Source organism: Bufo gargarizans, chromosome 4 (assembly GCF_014858855.1).
Source record: "Bufo gargarizans isolate SCDJY-AF-19 chromosome 4, ASM1485885v1, whole genome shotgun sequence".
Lineage (NCBI taxonomy): Eukaryota > Metazoa > Chordata > Amphibia > Anura > Bufonidae > Bufo > Bufo gargarizans.
Window position 1 is genome coordinate 109,968,297 of NC_058083.1, and position 21,980 is coordinate 109,990,276.

General features: G+C 43.2%; 1 protein-coding gene across 4 annotated transcripts in view; it reads left to right on the plus strand.

The window, feature by feature from the left end:
• Nucleotides 1-19,893, plus strand: part of SNED1 (sushi, nidogen and EGF like domains 1) — a 149,209-nt gene extending 129,316 nt beyond the window's left edge. For 2 of the 4 annotated variants that reach the window (XM_044290710.1, XM_044290712.1), the window contains 14 exons: nucleotides 370-483; nucleotides 871-987; nucleotides 2,135-2,422; nucleotides 2,543-2,723; nucleotides 3,637-3,749; nucleotides 3,872-4,150; nucleotides 4,688-4,826; nucleotides 4,903-4,985; nucleotides 5,067-5,165; nucleotides 7,087-7,194; nucleotides 8,883-8,970; nucleotides 13,374-13,450; nucleotides 17,253-17,290; nucleotides 18,156-19,893. In XM_044290710.1, the coding sequence (XP_044146645.1) occupies nucleotides 370-483; nucleotides 871-987; nucleotides 2,135-2,422; nucleotides 2,543-2,723; nucleotides 3,637-3,749; nucleotides 3,872-4,150; nucleotides 4,688-4,826; nucleotides 4,903-4,985; nucleotides 5,067-5,165; nucleotides 7,087-7,194; nucleotides 8,883-8,970; nucleotides 13,374-13,450; nucleotides 17,253-17,278 (1,712 nt within the window). In that variant the 3' untranslated portion in view covers nucleotides 17,279-17,290; nucleotides 18,156-19,893. The remainder of the gene's footprint in view (nucleotides 1-369; nucleotides 484-870; nucleotides 988-2,134; nucleotides 2,423-2,542; nucleotides 2,724-3,636; nucleotides 3,750-3,871; nucleotides 4,151-4,687; nucleotides 4,827-4,902; nucleotides 4,986-5,066; nucleotides 5,166-7,086; nucleotides 7,195-8,882; nucleotides 8,971-13,373; nucleotides 13,451-17,252; nucleotides 17,291-18,155) is intronic. The other 2 variants (XM_044290709.1, XM_044290711.1) reach the window with 1 other exon arrangement.
• The last annotated feature ends 2,087 nt before the right edge of the window (nucleotides 19,894-21,980 follow it).

Here is a 21,980-nt window from a genome sequence, read left to right on the forward strand (position 1 = left end):
TTGCTGCAGCGGTCTCCTCTGGCTGGGGAGGAACGCTTCCCTCCTGACAATCGCCTGCATAATCTGGCTGTCTAGTACAGCCGTTACCTTTCTCTGTTGTAATGTATTTTCCATTTGCTGTATACAGTTGTCTCCAGAGCTGGATGATTGACAACCTTCCCTATATCAGTGTGTGTACAACGTCAGTGATTGTTTGGGTGGGGGTCAACAGTATCATATTGTCAAAACCAGCTTGTACTTGGTGTGCATGTCTAGACTTCTTCGGGTATTGTCTGCATTTGGACCTAGAGGACCCTTGAAATAGTTTCTTTCTATTTCCATTTCTCTGTTCTAATGTATTTTCCCTTTCTTGTATACAATTGTCTCCAGAGTTGGATGGTTGTCAGTCTTCTCCTTGTCAGAATGGAGGCAAGTGCGAGAATTTGGCAGGTTCTTACCTGTGTGTGTGCCCTAGAGGTTTCTATGGCTATCACTGCCAGACCGGTGAGTGGAGATAATGTACATAAAGTATGGTTACAAGGGATACCAGTCGTATTATCAGTCGTTAGTTTAAAAGGGTTGTCCAGGATTAGAAAACAATCAGAGGCAGTGCCACTCTTCTCCATTGGAAGGCGCTGTATTCATCCTTATTTATGTGACAGATTCAGTGGACAAGAGTGGCCCCCGTTTGTGGGATTAAAAAAACTGACCCTTTGTTTTGTAATCCTGGATAACCATATTTTATGGTTTAACTACACATAAATACAGACAACTCTGCTAACACTTCTTTACTGTTTAATAGGTATAGATTTTGATGTATCGTATAGGAGGTAACCTAAAAGATGGAGACTACAGTCTTCTCTGATCCTTTACATGACTTGTGTTTTATAGTAAGCGACCTGTGCTTGCTGAACCCATGTGGCAGCCGTGGAGTCTGTGTGTCCAGTGCAGAGGGTGCAGTCAGCTGTAATTGCCGAACTGGCTACACTGGTATCACTTGTGAAAGAGGTAACATTCACTTTATGAAGCTCCTTTATTATGTTCTTTTACATAGTACATCAGGCTTGCTTTGTTGCTGTACACTTTATGAATGAGTAGTTTTGCTTATATCACACCATGGAACAAATCTAAACTGTCCCCAATGGGACATTGTAATTTGCCCTAAATGCTCACTTCCCTTAGCGTTTTTAGTGACGTATTTCACTAAAATACAAGACGTCTGCTATATCATTAACCGACACTTAAAACATACCTTTAAAATTTCACTATCCCTTATGCCAGAATGGGCCTTATTTAACATTATAAGTGAGGATTTTTTTCCAGATATTTAACGTGTGACAAGCATATGATGTATAGAGTATATTGTATCTATGGGTGCAGACAGATGTTACTTCCCACAGTCTTGTTACCAGTAAAGTTGACTTTTTTTTCCGGATGGAATGGATCGATTCTATACTTGAAAAAGGAAAACATACCAAGACGTTTTTTTTTCAGATATGGAAAGCGATTATTAACACACAGGGGGAGCTTTATCAAAGATTAGGGTGGGTCTTAAGGTCTTACAGCTGACAATGCATATCAGAGCAAAAAAACAAGCCATGAGGAGGAAAGAACTGCCCGTAGAGCTCAGAGACAGGATTGTGTAGAGAAACAGATCTAGAGAAGGATGCCAAAAATGTCTGCACTGCTGCACTGAAAGTTCCCAAGAGCACAGTGGCCTCCATAATTATTAAATGGAAGATGTTTGGAACAACCATGACTCTTTCGAGCTGGCTGCCTCACCACTTAGTAGTCAGGGGAGAAGGCCTTGGTGACCTAGAACCCAATGGTCACTCTGACTGAGCTTCAAATATCCTGGGTGCAGATGGGAAAAACTTCCAGAAGGTCAAACATCACTGCAGCACTCCACCAGTCTGGACAAAGTGATGAGAAAAAAGCCTCTGAAACCAAGATTGAACTTTTTGGCCTCAATTCTAAGCAGTCATGTTTGAAGAAAACCAGACACTGCTCATCAACTGTCCGATACCATCCCTAAGGGTCTGAAGACTTTGCAGATGCACTGTACATGCCTGAAGACACATATACATGTCTACTGCATTTGTTTGTATAGATAGTATTAATTGTTTACTCCTACCTCCTCTTCTTCCTTCTACAGATCTGCTGCCTCCTCTGTCTTTGTCGCTGGGTGCTGTGGGAGAGAACAGTGTATGGGTCTTTTGGACACCTCCCGAGGAAGTGCCAGGACATTTATCGGATGGTTTTGCTGTGAGCTACATAGCTCCAGATGGCTCCTCAAGAACAGACTTTGTGGAGAGAGGTCAAACAGAGCATGAGTTGCGGGGCCTCAGCCCAGGGCGCCCTTATAACATCACGATTGTCAGTGTGAAACGCAACCTACGCCACAATGATATAAGCCGCTCACTTACGCTCTCTGCCCGCACAAGTAAGACTCTATCAGTTAATTTGCCCCTTTTCCATCATTTTTGCTAAACTGTCATGTATGTATGTATCTGAGACTGCTGCACATACTTACTATAATAAAAAAATATGTTTGACTCCACAGGACCACCAACAGTGGACAGACCACGAGTCAGTTCTGTGACAGAGTTTTCCATTACCGTTTCTTGGTCACTCAACCCACACAGACACTTGCCAGTGGCGCATGTCAGACTGGCCTTGCAGCACCCAAATGAAAGGATTCAGCAAGCAGAGCAAGAGCCCTCAGCAGGAGAATATACATTTAGGTGAGTGTGAATCGTTCCTTCCCGGCAAGCGCCTTGTCGTCAGTGAAGGAGACCGATGCATTTACATGCAATGTCTCCTCTACAGTATGGAGAGGAACGATCGCTCGTCCCCACACACAATCATTGTTTGCCGGCAGCAGAGAGTGTTTAGACGCTACAATCTGCTGCCGGCAAATGATCATTTAGGTGACCGCACAAATGATCATATTACCTGCTCATTTATCGGGTAATCAGCGGCGCCATTACACCGCCACATAATCGTTAACAACCGTTCCTATGAACGCTTGTTAGCAATTAATGGCCGATTCTCTGCCCGTTTAAAGCAGCATTTACACTTAGTCAGAGGTATGGTCACATACTGTATGCAGGCCGCAATATCCAAAGTCATCTACCTAAAAATATCTCCTGTATTTAGAATAGTGGTATATGTATAAGTTGGGGTGCTTGGACTTGGATAATTCCCTCTAAGTCTATGATCAGCAACCTAATGGCCACCAAACCCAAATTTATTAATTTAGCAGGTATCAGATGACATGTACCCACCTTTTTATTCTTAACTTAGGCAACTGATGTGCATGCATAGTTCTCCAACTAGCCTATGGAAATGTGTAACATGTAGTGAATTGGGAGATGCTTGGTTGTGTTTCATTAGTCTTCTGGATCAGCATGCTGAGTTCATTATGTTGAAAGTTTGGAGATCATACCATTGGTAGCTGGAATCATCACTTTGGGTCATGGCTATAGCATCATAAATCTTTAACTTCCTAGATTGTCTACTGCATATGCTCCGATTTCTAAACCTATTTAGGGCGCTTTCCATTAGCACATTCTACCCATGGGTATCCTTCTGCTCAAGTGATCCACATGCTTGGGTGTTTACTATGAGTAATGAGATATATTCTTATCTCCACAGAGATTTACAGCCTGGTGAAAAATATTCCATTCAAATCAGTACTTTGAGCAGTTCTGACCCTGGGAACCCATCTTCAGAGAGCCTGCCCAGTGTACCCCTGATAACTTGGACACGTAAGACAATATAAAGTGGGGTTTGCTGAGTGTTGGAACAAAAAAAAGGTTAAAATGTTATGGAATTTAAGAGAATGTGTCAGGAGCGCTTATGCACAGTATATGTTGTTCTCACACTCCAGGTCCACTTCCTCCCAGTAACTTCTCAGCAGTACTGGTCACTACAAGCACTGTGCACTTAAATTGGGATCTACCCCCTGACGGCTCTGTGGATGGATACATATTTAACGTAACACACAACCACAGCACCAAGAGTCGATACATACCTAATGGGAAGATGACATCATATACTGTGAGAGACCTACAGCCCGGTCAGAGATACCGGATTACTGTGACTGCCCTGCGTAATAGTCCTCAAGGTCCTGTGAATAGTGACCCAAAGACTCTAAGGATACAGACATGTAAGCATGATATTATGAGAGAAGGCAATAATGCTGTACTCTGAAGGACCTCTTGCCCAGAGAAGAGCTACTAAACTGGTACATGGATTGCGGGATAAAACTTACCAGGAAAGATTAAAGGACCTTAACATGTATAGCTTGGAAGAAAGACGAGACAGAGGGGATATGATAGAAACTTTTAAATACATAAAGGGAATCAACAAGGTAAAAGAGGAAAGAATATTTAAAAGAAGAAAAACTGCTACAAGAGGACACAGTTTTAAATTAGAGGGGCAAAGGTTTCAAAGTAATATCAGGAAGTATTACTTTACTGAGAGAGTAGTGGATGCATGGAATAGCCTTCCTGCAGAAGTGGCAGCTGCAAATACAGTGGAGGAGTTTAAGCATGCATGGGATAGGCATAAGGCCATCCTTCATATAAGATAGGGCCAGGGGCTATCCATAGTATTCAGTATATTGGGCAGACTAGATGGGCCAAATGGTTCTTATCTGCCGGCACATTCTATGTTTCTATACTGTTTTCTGTATATTCTACAGTGCAGAGGGAGGGAGCACCAGAGCCCAGATGGACATCTCCTAGGATTTTAAGGAACAGACCTCCACCACAGACTCCACCAGAAATACGCATGCTAACAGAGAGGGGTCCTCCTCCAGCTGAGACTCCACAAGCCCACAGGTAACATATATCACCTGTTACTAAACATTAGTGTGACTTATAGTCTATGACATTTCTCCGTTCTTCACATTTATAGGTTTACAGAGCTGACAGATGGGCGAAGACGTATCACTGCTCGATTTAGTCATCATACCAACAGGTCCATCAACATCACTAAAGGTGACTAGAATTCTGTGCAGAACCAGTGACCTTTCCACAGTACATATGAAAAAAACATTTTCTAATCCCTTTCTTTTTCAGAACCTGAAGCTCCTATCAGAGTGGAAAATACTGACGAGTCCTCCATCCCCATAAGACAAGCACTGCAACTGCAAGACCCAGAGCAAAGCAACAGAGGTGGTATGTAACAGGCTGGCATTTCAGTGTCTCTATGGGAACCCTACCACCATTGCACTATGAGAAATTGGTTAGACCACTACATTTATTTGTGGACAGAATCCTTCCCTAGGTTTTTCTTGTTACATAAATGTGCAGGGTGATATTCTACAGTGTTGAGTGGTCAATCACTTGTAGTATAGACCCCCAAGACAAAACTGAAAAAAAAGGAAAAAAGGAAAAAAAGAGCGCCAGACCTCGTATCAAGTACAATAGGAAAGTGGAATGGGAGTGGAAAAACACCACTACACAGTAATGACTTGTATATCGCACAACAATGTGTCGTAAAGCAATAGCGTGGGGTCGAGATAGTGGGTGCTCCGGGTAGGGGACCCTGGGTATACACCGCTATGTTAGAAGACCTACTAAAACCCTATAGTTAAATAATGGTGTGGTTAATAAAGATGGAATTAATAAAATGGTAAGAATAATATAAATAGTAAAAGTGTGAAGTGCCCAAGCAGGACAAAATCACACAAAATAAATGAATAAATAACTGAATAAATAAATAACACTTCACTGGGGGGTAGTCATCAGGATAAGCATAAAACACCTGTGACTTGAACACCCCCGGCCAGGATCGCATGTAGAGTAATGCTCCTGAAGAAGGGGATTTGTTGTCCCCGAAACGCGTCGAGCCACATATACACATTAAAGGTGATTGATCAGAAGCACTGGACTTTTTGCTGCCTTCCATCACTACGACTCTACATGCGATCCTGGCCGGGGGGGTTCAAGTCACAGGTGTTTTATGCTTATCCTGATGACTACCCCCCAGTGAAGTGAGTGTTATTTATTTATTCAGTTATTTATTCATTTATTTCGTGTGATTTTGTCCTGCTTAGGCACTTCACACTTTTACTATTTATATTATTCTTACCATTTTATTAATTCCATCTTTATTAACCACACCATTATTTAACTATAGGGTTTTAGTAGGTCTTCTAACATAGCGGTGTATACCCAGGGTCCCCTACCCGGAGCACCCACTATCTCGACCCCACGCTATTGCTTTACGACACATTGTTGTGCGATATACAAGTCATTACTGTCTAGTGGTGTTTTTCCACTCCCATTCCACTTTCCTATTGTACTTGATACAAGGTCTGGCGCTCTTTTTTTCCTTTATTTTCAGTTTTGTCTTGGGGGTCTATACTACAAGTGATTGACCACTCAACACTGTAGAATATCACCCTGCACATTTATTTACTATCCTGTCAAGTGTCTGTAGTCACAGACACTTTTTAGAGCTGCCTCACCTTTCCTTTCTCCTTTTTTTCCTTTATCCCAATCACCCCTGTCGGCGCCCGAACTCTTCATTCCTTTGGGATACATTGTGATCCCTACGGGTCTGAATTAACTTCCGGTGTTTTTCTGTTCTTTTTTCTTGTTACAACCATTTATGATGCTGATTTACAGATTGCAAAGACAACTGGTGACGTCCAAAATGACCCGAGCCTTCGCTTGCACCATGGGTTTGCTGTTGGCATTATACTTGGGGTGTTCTCCACGTTGGATAATTCCTACTTGATAGAAGGCTCTCTTGATAGTAAACTGATCCTAAAGTGTTCCCCTGCTGGGGCCCTCACCGATCAGCTGTTATTTGTGGAGAACCTGGCAGCAAGTGTTCATGTTTTCCTACAGCACCACCACATGGTAATTGAAACATAATCAGTAGGTTGTCTGTCTAAGGCAGAAAAGGACCTCCAGCGTGATGGATGCACCGCGTAGTCGCTCTCCACTGTGGCCAAGAGAGCAAGCCCCTGAAAAAGGACCCCTCTACTCTGGCTTTTCTAAACTGGACAATCTCTTTAGTCCTTGGGTCAAATTTATAGCTTATGTCATGGGCAGCTTACACATAGTATATGTGCCTATTGTCTCACAGGTACCCGTGGAGGCTGCTTGGAAACACCATGCAATAATGGAGGAACCTGTGTGAATGGAGAAATCTGTGACTGCCCACCAGGATTCAAAGGGCAGCAGTGCCAGTTAGGTATGTATACAGAGACATTCACCCTTATGGAGGGCACAGTCTAGTTTTAGTATGTAAAGCTGGTGATGCTGAAATAGATTTATTAAAGTGACAACTACTTATATGAACCTGTCAAAGGAAGTAAAGGCAGTGCTGATAAGAAAGCAACAGAAGAAATCGTAGAGCATGATGGGGGAGTAAAAATGCTAGAACTTTCTTTTTGCTTTACTTCTTCATGCAGTACAACAGAAAGGGACAATACAGGTAGACTGCAGACAGAAAGGGACAATACAGGTAGACTGCAGACAGAAAGGGACAATACGGGTAGACTGCAGACAGAAAGGGACAATACGGGTAGACTGCAGACAGAAAGGGGCAATACAGGTAGACTGCAGACAGAAAGGGACAATACAGGTAGACTGCAGACAGAAAGGGACAATACAGGTAGACTGCAGACAGAAAGGGACAATACAGGTAGACTGCAGACAGAAAGGGACAATACAGGTAGACTGCAGACAGAAAGGGGCAATACAGGTAGACTGCAGACAGAAAGGGACAATACAGGTAGACTGCAGACAGAAAGGGACAATACAGGTAGACTGCAGACAGAAAGGGACAATACGGGTAGACTGCAGACAGAAAGGGGCAATACGGGTAGACTGCAGACAGAAAGGGACAATACGGGTAGACTGCAGACAGAAAGGGACAATACGGGTAGACTGCAGACAGAAAGGGACAATACGGGTAGACTGCAGACAGAAAGGGGCAATACAGGTAGACTGCAGACAGAAAGGGACAATACAGGTAGACTGCAGACAGAAAGGGACAATACAGGTAGACTGCAGACAGAAAGGGACAATACAGGTAGACTGCAGACAGAAAGGGACAATACAGGTAGACTGCAGACAGAAAGGGGCAATACAGGTAGACTGCAGACAGAAAGGGACAATACAGGTAGACTGCAGACAGAAAGGGACAATACAGGTAGACTGCAGACAGAAAGGGACAATACAGGTAGACTGCAGACAGAAAGGGGCAATACAGGTAGACTGCAGACAGAAAGGGGCAATACAGGTAGACTGCAGACAGAAAGGGGCAATACAGGTAGACTGCAGACAGAAAGGGGCAATACAGGTAGACTGCAGACAGAAAGGGGCAATACAGGTAGACTGCAGACAGAAAGGGGCAACACAGGTAGACTGCAGACAGAAAGGGGCAATACAGGTAGACTGCAGACAGAAAGGGACAATACAGGTAGACTGCAGACAGAAAGGGACAATACAGGTAGACTGCAGACAGAAAGCAAGCAAATAAGTTGCGTAGATTTTACAGCCCAGTTTCCCATGTATCTGGACTTTGTCACCGCACTGTCCATTCGTGGCTCCGCTGCTTAATATAACTGCAGCTGTGTGAATAAATTACTTCAAGTTTTTTTTATTGAGAGTATTGTGATGATTGACTTCACCCCTTCAGTATCAACCTCCAGCTGCTGCATATACGGTCATTGAATCCGTCAACTCCTGCCGCGAGGTCCAGCAGTGAGGGCCGCAATGTTACACAATGTGAATAGTATTGTTGTATGGGTCACCAGAGACGGAATGAGTCATTTGGCTGCTGCAGCCGCAGCGCGAGCGTGTGGGCTGTGGTCTTGTTTATTGGAATATATAAGCGTGCGAGCTGTTACAGAGGGTGACACCTTTGCTCTTCAGCCTGCAGAAAAGAATCCTTTGCCTGCACCAGACTCTACTCGGAAACGCTGTCACATCCTGTGTGGGAGGGAGGAGTATGCCACCACCTGTAAGTAGTTAACCCCAACTACATCATTGCACCCTCCTGTCATCACATGGAAGGTGCGGAACGGACTGTTCCATTAAAAGCACAGCGCGGGGAGAGGGGATTCTCTCCAGAGCCTTTGGTCTGAATTGGCAGGAGACTCTGCACACTACATGAATAACTAACAAATGTGAATGTTCCACTGATCAAAGAGATTTATCATGCCAGTATTTACTCAGCTCTCTGCTCTTTATGCTCCAGAATTTACAGTTTTGTTTAGTTTCAAACAGTTTTATTAGAAGTCATCAGAAAATAACAGTAGTGTGAAATGGTCCAAATGACCATAGGGACGAGGGGTTACCCATGCAGGAGTCCACCAGCCATGCTGCAAGTTCAGAATCGGTGTACAATCACAATGCTAAACATAAGTGAATATGTGGAAAGAAAAATTGAACAAAACGGGGAGAACCTATTAGGACCTAACTGTGCAGGGAAGATTGAGTGGCAGAAGGATGGACATACACGAAAGTTACAAATGTCAAAGACAGGGTGAAGAGCCACAGGGCCTAAATGCAAGGGTGACAGGTCATAAGAAGGTAGAGAGGACACTCTGAAGTGCATGATCATCCATATTGGTTTCACAAGGTTGCCAAACATCATAAAAGGGTTTCCATAGAATCAGCACTAACCACTTCAATTTTCTTGAAATGATCTGAAATGAAAGTATAGACCATTTCCACTGGACAACTATAAGGCCCCTTTCACACGGGCGAGTTTTCCGTGCGGGTGCGATGCGTGCGGTGAACGCATTGCACCCGCACTGAATCCTGACCCATTCATTTCTATGGGGCTGTGCACACGAGCGGTGATTTTCACGCATCACTTATGCGTTGCGTGAAAATCGCAGCATGCTCCTCTTTGTGCGTTTTTCACGTAACGCAGGCCCTATAGAAATGAATGGGGTTGCGTGAAAATCGCATGCATCCGCAAGCAAGTGCGGATGCGGTGCGATTTTCACGCATGGGTTCTAGGTGACAGTCTATTCACTGTATTATTTTCCCTTATAACATGGTTATAAGGGAAAATAATAGCATTCTGAATACAGAATGCTTAGTATAATAGTGCTGGAAGGGTTAAAAATAATAAAAAAGTTAACTCACCTTCTCCTCTTGTTCGCGTAGAGGCCGGTCTGTTCTTTAGCTGTGGCTGAAGGACCTTTGATGACGTCAGATCACATGCTCCATCACCATGGTGATGGACCATGTGATTGGAGCATGTGATCTGACATCACCTCAGGTCATTCAGTCCACAGCTAAAGAACAGACCGGGATCTACGCTAACAAGAGGAGAAGGTGAGTTAACTTTTTTTATTATTTTTAACCCTTCCAGCACTATTATACTAAGCATTCTGTAGTCAGAATGCTATTATTTTCCCTTATAACCATGTTATAAGGGAAAATAATACAATCTTCAGAACATCAATCCCAAGCCCGAACTTCTGTGAAGAAGTTCGGGTCTGGGTACCAAACATGCGTGATTTTTCTCACGCGAGTGCAAAACGCATTACACTGTTTTGCACTCGCGCGGAAAAATCGCGCATTTTCCCGCAACGCACCCGCCTCTTATCCGGGCAAAAAACATGACGCCCGTGTGAAAGAGGCCTAACAATCCGCCACAACATGAAACCCTAATTTTGTGTAGTAGCCCCTCCTGGAGCAAAAAAAAGCTGTGACCTATTAAAGTATCAACTCCACAAAGTTCTCTGCAGGTGTCCCATAGTATCTGGCATCAAGATGTTAGCAGCAGATCCTTTAAGTTCTCTAAGTTGTGAGATACAGACTCAATGGGTCCGACTCACTTTTCCAGCACATCTCAGGGATAATCAGATTGAAATCTGGTGAGTTTGGAGGAAAAGTCAGCACCTTGAACTTCATCATGTTCTCCAGGTCATTCCTGAAAAAGTATGCAATTTGACAGGGCACTTTATCGTGCTGAAAGAGACCACTGCCATTAGGGACCACTGTTGTCATGAAAGGGTTTGCAGCAATATTTAGGTGGGTGGTGTCAAAGTAACATCAAGGGCCCAAGCAAAACATTACCCTCATGCTTCCATGGCTTGTCTTCTTGTTATAGTGCATCCTGGTGCCATCTCAGCAACTCACATGCACCCAGCTGTCCACATGATGTAAAAGAAAACATATTACAAATTCTGCAATACACCAAGGTCCAATGCAGATCTTTTATTGGACAAACCAGACAAATGTGAACATTTTTGGTACTGCTTAAAACTCTACAGTTGCTCATATGTCACATCAATATAAATTAGAAACACAGTGATAGTGGAAGCTGCCCCAACGTGCAGGATAAGGAGAAATGAAACCCCCAGCAGTATCTGATCTGAGATTTCTGCAACCATTGAGAGGCCTATGCTCACCAGAGTGTCCAGTGACTGTGGCTAGCACAAGATGAGGTAAAAAGCATTTTTAGATAATAGACACCTGCTTGGTGGAGCCTAAGAACCATAGCCCAGGGTTGATCTGGTTTCCGTGTCCTAACTAGAGCTCTGTAGAGCCTTCCAAAAGCTGTAACTTTTAAATTTTTTATTCAAATAGCCGTTTGAAGGCTTTTTTTTATTGCATCATAATTTGTTGTGAAAAATGAGAAATAAATTCACTTTGGGGTGAAATTGAAAAAAAAATGGCAGTACAAAATTGATGTAGTTTTTATTATGCTTTACTACTTTAAAAAAAACTTTGAAAGAAACATGTTTTTGAGTTTGTGAGGGATTTTTTTTTTTTTTTTGGTGAGCTGCAGTTTTTATTGGTTCTATTTTGGGATACTTCTGACTTTTTAATCACAAAGTCCAGTGAATCGGCTATCTTTATTTTATGTTTTTCTTCTTTACAGCGGTCACCATTCATGATAAATACATAGTCTAGACCAGGGATGCCCAACCTGCGGCCCTCCAGCTGTTGTAAAACTACAATTCCCACAATGCCCTGCTGTAGACTGATAGCTGTAGGCTGTGAAGGCATACTGGGAGTTGTAGTTTTGCAACATTTGCAGGGCCGCAGGTTGGGCATCCCTGGTCTAGACTAATATCCCACAGTAACTGCCATGTGCAGCACGGACAGCAGCTAGCGGGGCTGGGAGTCCTGATAGTTTGTCACAGGTATCTGGAGCCATGCTGACTGCATCCCACAACTGGTGGAGGGTGGTTAGGGAGAGGATCCATACAGTGAACACAACGATCGAGGTGGTCCCACAGATGCTCAATAGGGTTTAAGTATGGGGAATTAGGGGGCCAGGGCAGTACTTGAAAGTCTTAGTCATGCTCTTCCAATCAGTGTCAGACATTTCTATCCGTGTCACATGTCACACATCATCCACCCCAGGGAACACAATCAGCATGTTTGGGTGCCCGTCATCTGCAAGGATGGATTCATACTCAAGTCGGTTGAGAGTGCCATCCACATGGATGAGCGAGCCCAGAGAATGCCACAAAAACATTCCCCAGACCATAACTCTGCCACCACCAGCTTGTGTTCTTCCAGCAATGGTTGCAGGTGTTTGTTTTCTGATGTTTCTCGCTTAACACGCCAAAGTCCATCTGTTAGATGAAGCAGAAAAGGGGCTCATTGGAAAAACGCAACCCTTTGCCAATCAGCAGAGGTCCAATTCCAATACTGCCACAAAAATTGGAGTTTTTTCAGTCGAAAGCAGGAAGTAGTCATAATAATAGGATTCAACTGTGTATATTTTAAGAGGTTAAATATTTTGAGACAAAATTTTTATTATGTTTTTTTCTTTATTTTTATATGTAAAATTGGGAAATGGGGTGGGTAGAATTTTTTATATTTTGCTTTTTTGTATTTGAAACTTTATTTTTAGTCCTCTTGTTGGGCTTGAATATGTGATTGCTTTATTGCTTACACCATAGACTACAACAGTAAACTATTGCAGTCCTTGGGACTTTTACTGGCTTAATATGCAGCTTGCTATGGCAGGCTCTAGGCTGCCATAGCAACTGATTGGAAGTCCGCAATTTCTTTGTGGGGGTCTGATCAGAAAACAGAGGGAGCCCCCTCCCTCTATCTAACCTCTTAGAAGCCAAAGTTGCTGTTGACTAGTCCAACCCCAGTTACTGTGAGTGCGTGTCAGCTATATAACGCAGCCGGCACCGGCCTAGTATGGAGTGGGCACAGCATTGAGAACAGACTATAAATCCCACCTTGTTCATAAATCTGTTATTGTCTTAATATAATGCGAAGTCAGACCTGGCATGCTTTCCAACACTTTCTTAGTTGTGTACATTGCAGTTTTTCCAAAACTAGTGTAAATATATTGAAAAATCTGCAATCCTTTTAAGATTTAAACCCTGATATGAACCTAGATACAGCATGTTTTCTACCATTTTATCTTTTCAGGTACAGGCGGGTGTATAAGATACAACATGATGTATGCTCCAGAGAGATCTGTGAAGGCACTGCCAGAGGCCGACCAAGTGGGTAAAATCTAAACAGTAACTGCTGCAACACGCTCATCAGTACCGTGTGGTTTTCCTTAGGAGATTATATACAGTACAAGATTATACAGTGCTTGGAAAATAGTATAAAAAAGAAATAAATGACCAGTTCACCATACGTTGTGCGCTGAATTCCCAGTCTCCTGCCGCTAAATCCATACACTGAACTCCAGCGCATATAATCCAGTAGCTAAAAATCCTTGTTTTATCGATCATCCATTATGTTTAATCAATTTTTCAAGTAGAGCTGTTGAATCTATAAAGATGTAATCATTCAGTAAGAAAAGGAACATCATCAGCACGTACACGCAAACCAAAGGTATATCAATGATGGAGTCATCATCGAGAAGTAACCAATTACGTATCACAAAGAAGAAAAATGAGGAAAGTATAGAAAGGAGAAAAGAATCAGGAAAATGAAAATAGTTATATATAAATAAAATATATAGATAAGATAAATGTTATTGCTAACGAAATATCACTAAAGTATGGCTGATTCAAGCACAGTATGCTACTTAGTTGAAAAAAGGTATGAAAGACAGGACAGTCTTGAAACTTAAACTACTCCTGCCAAAGCATAAAAAATCTAGAGGGATCACCATGAACTTCTGCAGAGGGGACATGTGTCGTTTGCCAGTGTCTAGGTATCACTGTCCTAGCTGCAGTGATGCAAAAGGCTCTTCTTTTGAGTAGCGATGGAGCCAGGGAGGATGGAGAAGAGCACCACATGAGGAGAACTTGCGACTGTCTTCCCTGAGAGAGCTAGGAAAAGTGTGAAGACCTTATCCTAAAAAGGCTTAATGAAGCCACAACCCCACCACACGTAGCATTGTACCACTTTCCTTTCCACAGCTCCAGCATGTTCCAGGGACCATGGGAAATATTCTATGTTACCGAACCGGGTACCTGTACCAATGAGATAAAATCTCGTAGTTCTTTTCCTGGGCAAAACAAGACATGGAAAGCTTGTAATTTAAAATCCGGTAGGCCTATGCCCCCAAGGGATTTAGGTCTAACGAGAGTGGAAATACTGATCATTGGTCTAATATGTCCCCATATAAAATAATTGTTCCCGTTTTCAGTTTTTTTTTTAAAGTAAGAGGGTAAGGGACAGGTATATAGCTAAACGGTTTTTTACTCCATTTTTAAGCTATATGCTGTATGGATGTAAAATGTACCAATGTGTCAGACTATAATGAATGATAAATAAAACGAGAGGATTTTAAGCTGTACACACTGAGCTTCATGGCTTGGAACATATTAAAGGTCAATTAGTGAATATACAGGGTGAATCAAAAGTCTCAGGACACCCTTTTATTTCAGAGCTAAAAAGGAAAATGAAATATCTGAATACCCCAGCAAGTAATGGGTGAGGAGTCCTATCTTTTAGGCGCAGGGCAAAGTTTTTTTGGGGAGATCCGATGACGTACCGAGCTCTCCATGGGTAAGCTAGGCCGAGGCTTCCACCTAGCAGTGTTGCTAGTGACGTCATCGGCATTAATAGGCGGGCTTTAGCGCTGCCCTAGCCTGTAAAACAGCACTTGTTTAAGTTTACATCGTCTACATTTTAGACAAGATTAGGGGGACATTTATCATCCCCTGTCTGCTGGAAAACAGACATCAAAAAGTTGCAGAGTTTGGTGCACACAATGTTTGTGCAAAACTCTCCGATGTTTTGGAGGTTTAAGCCTAGCTCGCCACTTTTTCAAAGAGTGGGAGGGGTGGGACGGTAATATCTGGCCCAACACATTTATTATAATCTACGCCAGGAAACTGCCATGAATTATAGCAGAAATCTACACCAGCTCCCTTCTTGGCGTAGACTTTTATTCTGGCACACGGACCTGCACAGATGTGCCACAATTAAGAGGCATGAACTTCTTAATAATTGTAGCACATACAATGCCAGCAGGGGAAAAAGACTGGCATGTATTATTGCAGTCCTAATAATGTCCCTCTTATTTTTCTGGGGGAGGGCTTGTGTTGTCAATTTGTTGCATTTTTTTTTTGTTGGGGGGTGAAAGCATTTTTTAGTCAGTGTCCGCACTGTATTTTTGTTTACAAAAATTAGCAACAAAAGTAGCTTAAAGGGGTATTATTATCTGAGACAGTGGGGGCATATCGCTAGGATTGTCTGATAGGTCAGGGTCCCATCCTCACCTATATCGAGAACGGAGCCCTGCAAAGTGATGTATGGAGGACTCCGGTCCGGCCAAAACCAAGTGCTCTCCCCATAGAAGTGAATGGGAAAAGAACTGGAGGGAGAAACTATGTGGAAGCGCCATGGTGTACTCATCCTGCGAGACTTATATGTCGAAGGGACCTTGTGCTCCTTCTCGCAGATGCAGGAGAAATTCGGGCTGCCCCGCAACTTTTTCTTTAGATACCTGCAACTGAGACACGCGTTAAGGGCCCAATTTGGAGAGAGAGACCATTTTTTTTTTTTATGCCGTCTTAGCTGCATCTAATGGCAGCACAGAGGTGAAAACTAATGTGGCAGTCCTTGTGCATGGAGTAAATTTTCCCAGCCCAGCCCCTGACCCTGTCATGCCCAACTGGCGTACATGGCGCAAAGCCAGTTGTGCGACAAAATATGGCATGGCCTAACGGAAAAGGGGACTTGTGACTCTTTTTACATCTAGAAGTGTCGCAAGTCCCTTAGTAAATGTGTCCCACTAGCTGTAGATGTTAGCCATATGACTAAGTATAAACGCAGCATGGTTTTTTTTTTCTCACATTTTGACATTTCCTTCTCTAATAGGGAAATGCTAGAAAAAAATGCCATTCGAACACTGGTTTTGTAAAGAACGTTGCATTTGTTTTTTATGGTGTTTTTTTCAGTAAACTTAGACCAAACTTGTGGGGGTTGGGGCCCTAAGTATGCATCCACCAAGCTTCTAGAATGCTTTTAGTAATGGCTGCAGGTAGCCAGATATTTTATTTATTTTTTTCACTTAAAGGGAGGATGTCTGCAGTTTTGACAAATGGTTGGGCTGGGGGAGAGCATAAACATAAATATATCTTCTGTGCAGCTTTTATCATAAGGAGTAGTTAAATATGAACTTTTATTCTGCCAGATTCCACTCCTACAAGTGCACTAAAGACAGAGAATCACTGAAATCTTTTGCGCGTTGAGCCGTTTCACATGTCCTCCACTCTGCTCTGAGCGACAGCTGTAGCATTCAACGAGGAGATCACTACAGCTGTCACGTAGAGGGGAGGGGCTGTGAAGCTGCTATATGCAGACAGCACTTCACAGTGAAGCTCTGCCTCCTAGGCACTTGCTGGAGCAGAACCTGGCAGAATAAAACTTCATATTAAAACTACTCCTGATAATAAAAGCTCCACAAAAGGTATGGTAGTCCTGCTCTCCCCAGCCCCTGGTCAAAACTGCAGCCTGACTCCATTGAGAGTTCTTTATCAAAGACTCCGAGCTCAGACCACTATAAAATATTAGGAAATTAAAGGGGTTTTGGGGCTATAGATATTGATCACCTGTCCTTTGAATAAGTGATCGGTGGGGGTCCCACACACCTAGCACTGCCCACACAGATCTGATATTGATGAACTCTTTTAAGTATAAGTAATCAATATCTATAGTCCAGAAAACCCCCTTTAACAGTACAGAATTACCAATCTATTTAGGTAAGGGGAAAAAAACGGAATATGATAGGAGACATTTCTCTCTCGTGAAGTGGAATATCTATGAGAGAAGTGGCACCAAACCCTCAGAGTATGAGAGTGAAAATAAAAAAATGCTCATATTTTTATTTCTTCTTAGAAAAGAAAGTCCCAAGCAAACCTTGAAGATCACATCAGGTAGGTTACTGGGAATCTACACTTACCTTTATCCATAACTTAAATTATGTTGAGAGGTTTTTCCCATAAATAAAGACGGAATACCTCAGTATAATGGTTTCCTTAATAAACTCCAACTAAGTATACAATTAGAAGACAGGAACCCCTAGTCGTGCCAATCCATGAGAAGAAACCTGCTATCCCACATCCGTATGTGTGTCACACTTTTTATGGATTTGATTCAATAAGGAATTTTAATGGTGAGTGCCATCCGGATATTCCTTTGCTCTGTTTGGATTCCTATGTATATGTGCTATTCTGAAGCAGTATAGAGCACCACCTGAGTTATACCTGGCGCACTACAAGTCTCAGATTGTAACAGAGATTGTAGTGTGTGGGTGGTGTAGTGCCGATCTGGTTCTTGCATCTGTTGTTTTACTGATGAATACATGCATAGTTCTTGCAGCATGATGAATACATGCATAGTATAAACTGCCCACATTGGAATTTCTGCAATACCTCAAGTTCAAAGGATTGACTCGTATGAGTAGGATCACACTGTGCATAGCACATAGCAACCACAGATGAAACGGGCAAAACTGCATGTTATTACATAAGCTTCAGGCAATAAGGGTCCGGTCCCATGGGGTATGGGACTTGCAGTCGATGGTTGGTTGGTTTTCAAATGGTTTGTTAATCACGCAAACAGTCAAGCATCTGCCACGCCATGGGACCATACCCTCTGCCATTTCCTTTACTCACTGTTCATTGTCTAATACTATTTGAGACTATGAAAAATTGTGTTGAAACCGTTCCAGGAAAAATAAATAAAGATTTTTTTAAATTTTCAATAAAATAATAACTACCGCTCTTCATCCTTTCACAGATACAGATACACTAGCCTAGCCACTGCTTGGGGATGGATTCATACATCGCATGGCCCCACGTGAGGCACTGAGCTTGTCTGCCCCTCTCCCCAACTTCATGGGACCCTGCAACTTCTCTTAGTATGCAAAGGCACAGCTGGCACCGGCCATGAAACGCCGTCACCGAGTGACCAGAGGAAGAACTCTCATTGGCCATGTCTGCTGGGGTCCATTTGGGTGGCATTCACTTTTCTCTTCAGCCAAAGATCTGCAAGACCATTACTCCTTCTGGCTCCAGGCCTGGTGACATTTGTATGGTCAGACAGGCAGAGTGCAGAATTGCTGCCTCTGCTACCAATCTCAAAGAAATCACTCAGATCATCTCTTTTCACACTCAGTGACTCAAACTGGCCCAGTGCTGGCCCCAATATTGGAATATGTAGCACAAGACTCCCCATAACCATGTCTGTTTAATTCTCTCCAATGCTGGAATGACCTGCAGGTCGTTACTCTCTTGTGCTCCTATGACCTGGCACAGGCAAAATGGATTAGTACTTGGGAGATGGAAACCTCTCTACTTTGATGACCACAGATAAGTCTCTGCTGCTCTGTTTCATCACTGCATCTGCAAGTACAGTTTGACATGGTAAAACGTCTCAATTATTATGTAGCTTAGAGATTGATAGGACAGTACCAGACAAATCAAGAAGCTCGTTGTGCAATTTATTTTTTTATTGAGACTCTAAAGCATTTTGTGTATGTGGGATGTCCCAGTTCCGTGTCACAAGGAGATGGGTCTAGAATTGCTTATTCAGGATGATAGTGCTGTACCTGGAAATGACCGCGTCCCACTTACGCTGTAGCAGCAGCAGGTAGTCAGAGCGTCGTGCACATGACTTTTTACCAGCTCAGGCAGCAGCATGTCAGGTTGGACCTCCAGGTGAGGAACCACAGCACTCAGAGCTGCACCTAAGAAGATTGGGCTCTAACAGTGTGGTGTGTGTGTGTGTCACGTTTTGCCGTCAGATCAGACGCTTTTTGTTTTTTGTGTTTTTTTTTTGTTTTTATAATAAAACATTTTATAAAATACATTTGTTTTGTTCTCTTGTTCATCTGGCAAGCATATTCATTCTTTGTAGATTAAATACAGGACATAAAGAGGACTAGCTAATTCTTACAGGACTGGGAGCTTAAGGTGGCTCTGGAAAAAATAAAAAAATAAAAGAGGCCCCTATGTGGTAGGTAGGTACAAACTGACAAAAGACTGCGCAACACAAGTAGGCGAAGCCGAAAATACCATAGTGTAGCACAAAATGCTACTCGAGCAGAACCAGATACTACAATGCAGCACAAAATACTGCTGTATGAAACCGTATCATTGTCCTGAGGATGGCGATACTACAGTTGAATTCAGGAAGGCACCTGTGGCCATCAGCCAGGCACATAAGTACCTGATGCTCCTAGCATTAATTACTGCTGAGAGCATTATATTGTGAAGTATTCAGTCAGCAGCAATGAGGAGGATTCAGGCAGCCCCCTGGGCATTGGACCACCGGGAAATTTGGCCAGTTCGCCCCTGAGTGCTTACAAACTGGTTGCACAACCAAAAACATCGCTGCACTAAGTGTAATGATGAATGGCCCTAGTATTACATGAAGAGCGTACAGCAGCGATTACAAAAATATATCTGCATTATTCCAGCACCATGCGACTGTATATACTTTATTTCTTTCAGTCATATGTCCCAACAACCAGGACGCGTTTCAGCTATATGTCTTCATCAACAGGTACATCCTTATACATATGAACACGATATATATCGGAAGTTGATTAAGCTACATGTTATGACGTCAAATGCCCAAACTGGGCGGTAATCATCAGGTGGTAATTAATCCACTTCAAAACAAAATAGCATGAGAATAACACAAGATAAACATCAAAAAACAACATAATATTCCACTTCTAAAACAAAGTATTCCACTTATGAACAAAAGATATTAATATGGCACCACTCGGATCCTTCAATAAGAAGCAGAGGTCTATGGAAATATAATATAAAAAGAAAATCATCAGAGAACATGGGCAAAGAAAAGCGAGAAGTCAGAAATGTATAATTTCATAGTCCCTATTGAGGCCCCTAGGATGTAATGTATCTAGTACATGGATCCAATATGCCTCCCTGCGCAGTAAAAGCTTCTTAATGTCACCCCCTCTCCTTGGTCTTTTTTTTTGTTCTAGCACCTGAAATCTCAGTTGTGCTAAAGGGCGTTTATGTTCGTCAAAATGGTGAGGGCGGGGTAGCATTGAGTTCTTTGTCCCAATGGTCGATTTGTGCTTACAAATACGATCTCTGACTGTCTGCATCGTCTCTCCAGTGTATAATAAACCGCACGAGCATTTTATAAGACAGATTACATTAGTACAGTGGTGGCCAACCATTTTTCGTCTGAGGGCCGCACTAGACTTGGTATAAATTTTGCGGGCCAGAACCAGGTAGCTTTGCCAGAAAGAAATGCAAACGCTGTGAGGGGGCACGGGTGAGCATTACTACTGTGAAGAGGGCACATATCTGGCATAACTACTGTGAGGGGGCACATAGAGTATAACTACTGTGAGGAGGGCACATATCAGGGCATAACTACTGTGAGGGGGCATGTGTGAGCATTACTACTGTGAAGAGAGCACATATCTTGGCATTATTACTGTGAGGGGGCATGTGATATATACATGTGTGTAATGTATGTAGTGCAGTATGTAATGATCACACACTGCACTACATACATTACACACATGTATACATCACATACTTCGCTGTCACCTTCTTCTGCAGGTCTACCTTGATGTCTGGTCTTTAGGCTTTAGTCAGACACCACCAGGAGCTGGCCCCTCCTCGTTTCATCTCCTGCCGGCTTCTCCTACAGCAGGACGCTCTATAGCTCCAGTGCCCACCCAATCTTACCAATCAGGGGCGTAGCTAGAAATGACTGGGCCCCATAGCAAAAAAATTGATGGGCCCCCCCCTTCCCAGATCTCCCACCCCCACACACCTATCGGACCTCCCACCCCTTCCAGAGCTTCCACCCAAACATCCCCACACCCCTCCCTAGATCCCCTCTGTAAGTGTCATCCACAGATATCCTCCCCACCCAGAGCCGCTTCCTAGCTAATTTATTCACTGCACTTGCCTCTGTGAAATTGAAGAGAAGCGCCGTAATCTCGCACAGACGCACTGGCAGAGGCCAGGAAGACGGTGCATGTGCACTTCGATGCCTCTGCCAGTGCGAGATTACGGCGCTTCTCTTCAATTTCACAGAGGCAAGTGCAGTGAATAAATTTGCTAGGAAGCGGCTCTGGGTGGGGGGGGGGGGGGGGATATCTGTGGATGACACTTACAGGGGGATCTAGGGAGGGGTGTGGGGATGTTTGGGTGGAAGCTCTTGAAGGGGTGGGAGGGAGATTGCAGGCACAAGCAGCATTGCTTTGCTACCTGTGCCGCTCGCAGCGAGCCCTGTGCTGATAAAGTCCTGTTACTGCGCCGGCCGCATGACACAGCTTCGCGGGCCGCATTTGGCCCGCGGGCCGTAGGTTGGGCATCACTGCATTAGTAGATTCTCAAGTGAAAAAACCTTTCACTTCAAAAGACCGTTCTGTATGAGGATGATGAAACACAGGGCCTTTTATTATGTGAGAACATTGGAGACAATGGAGGTACAGAAACGTGCCCTTTCTCTGTGTGGATAACACACTTTGTCTCAATGTTTCTTTTCTGCTGCCCAAATCGGCATGAACCAACTTTAACTCTATTACTCGTGTTTCTTTTGTTACATATTAGTGGTGGATTTTTG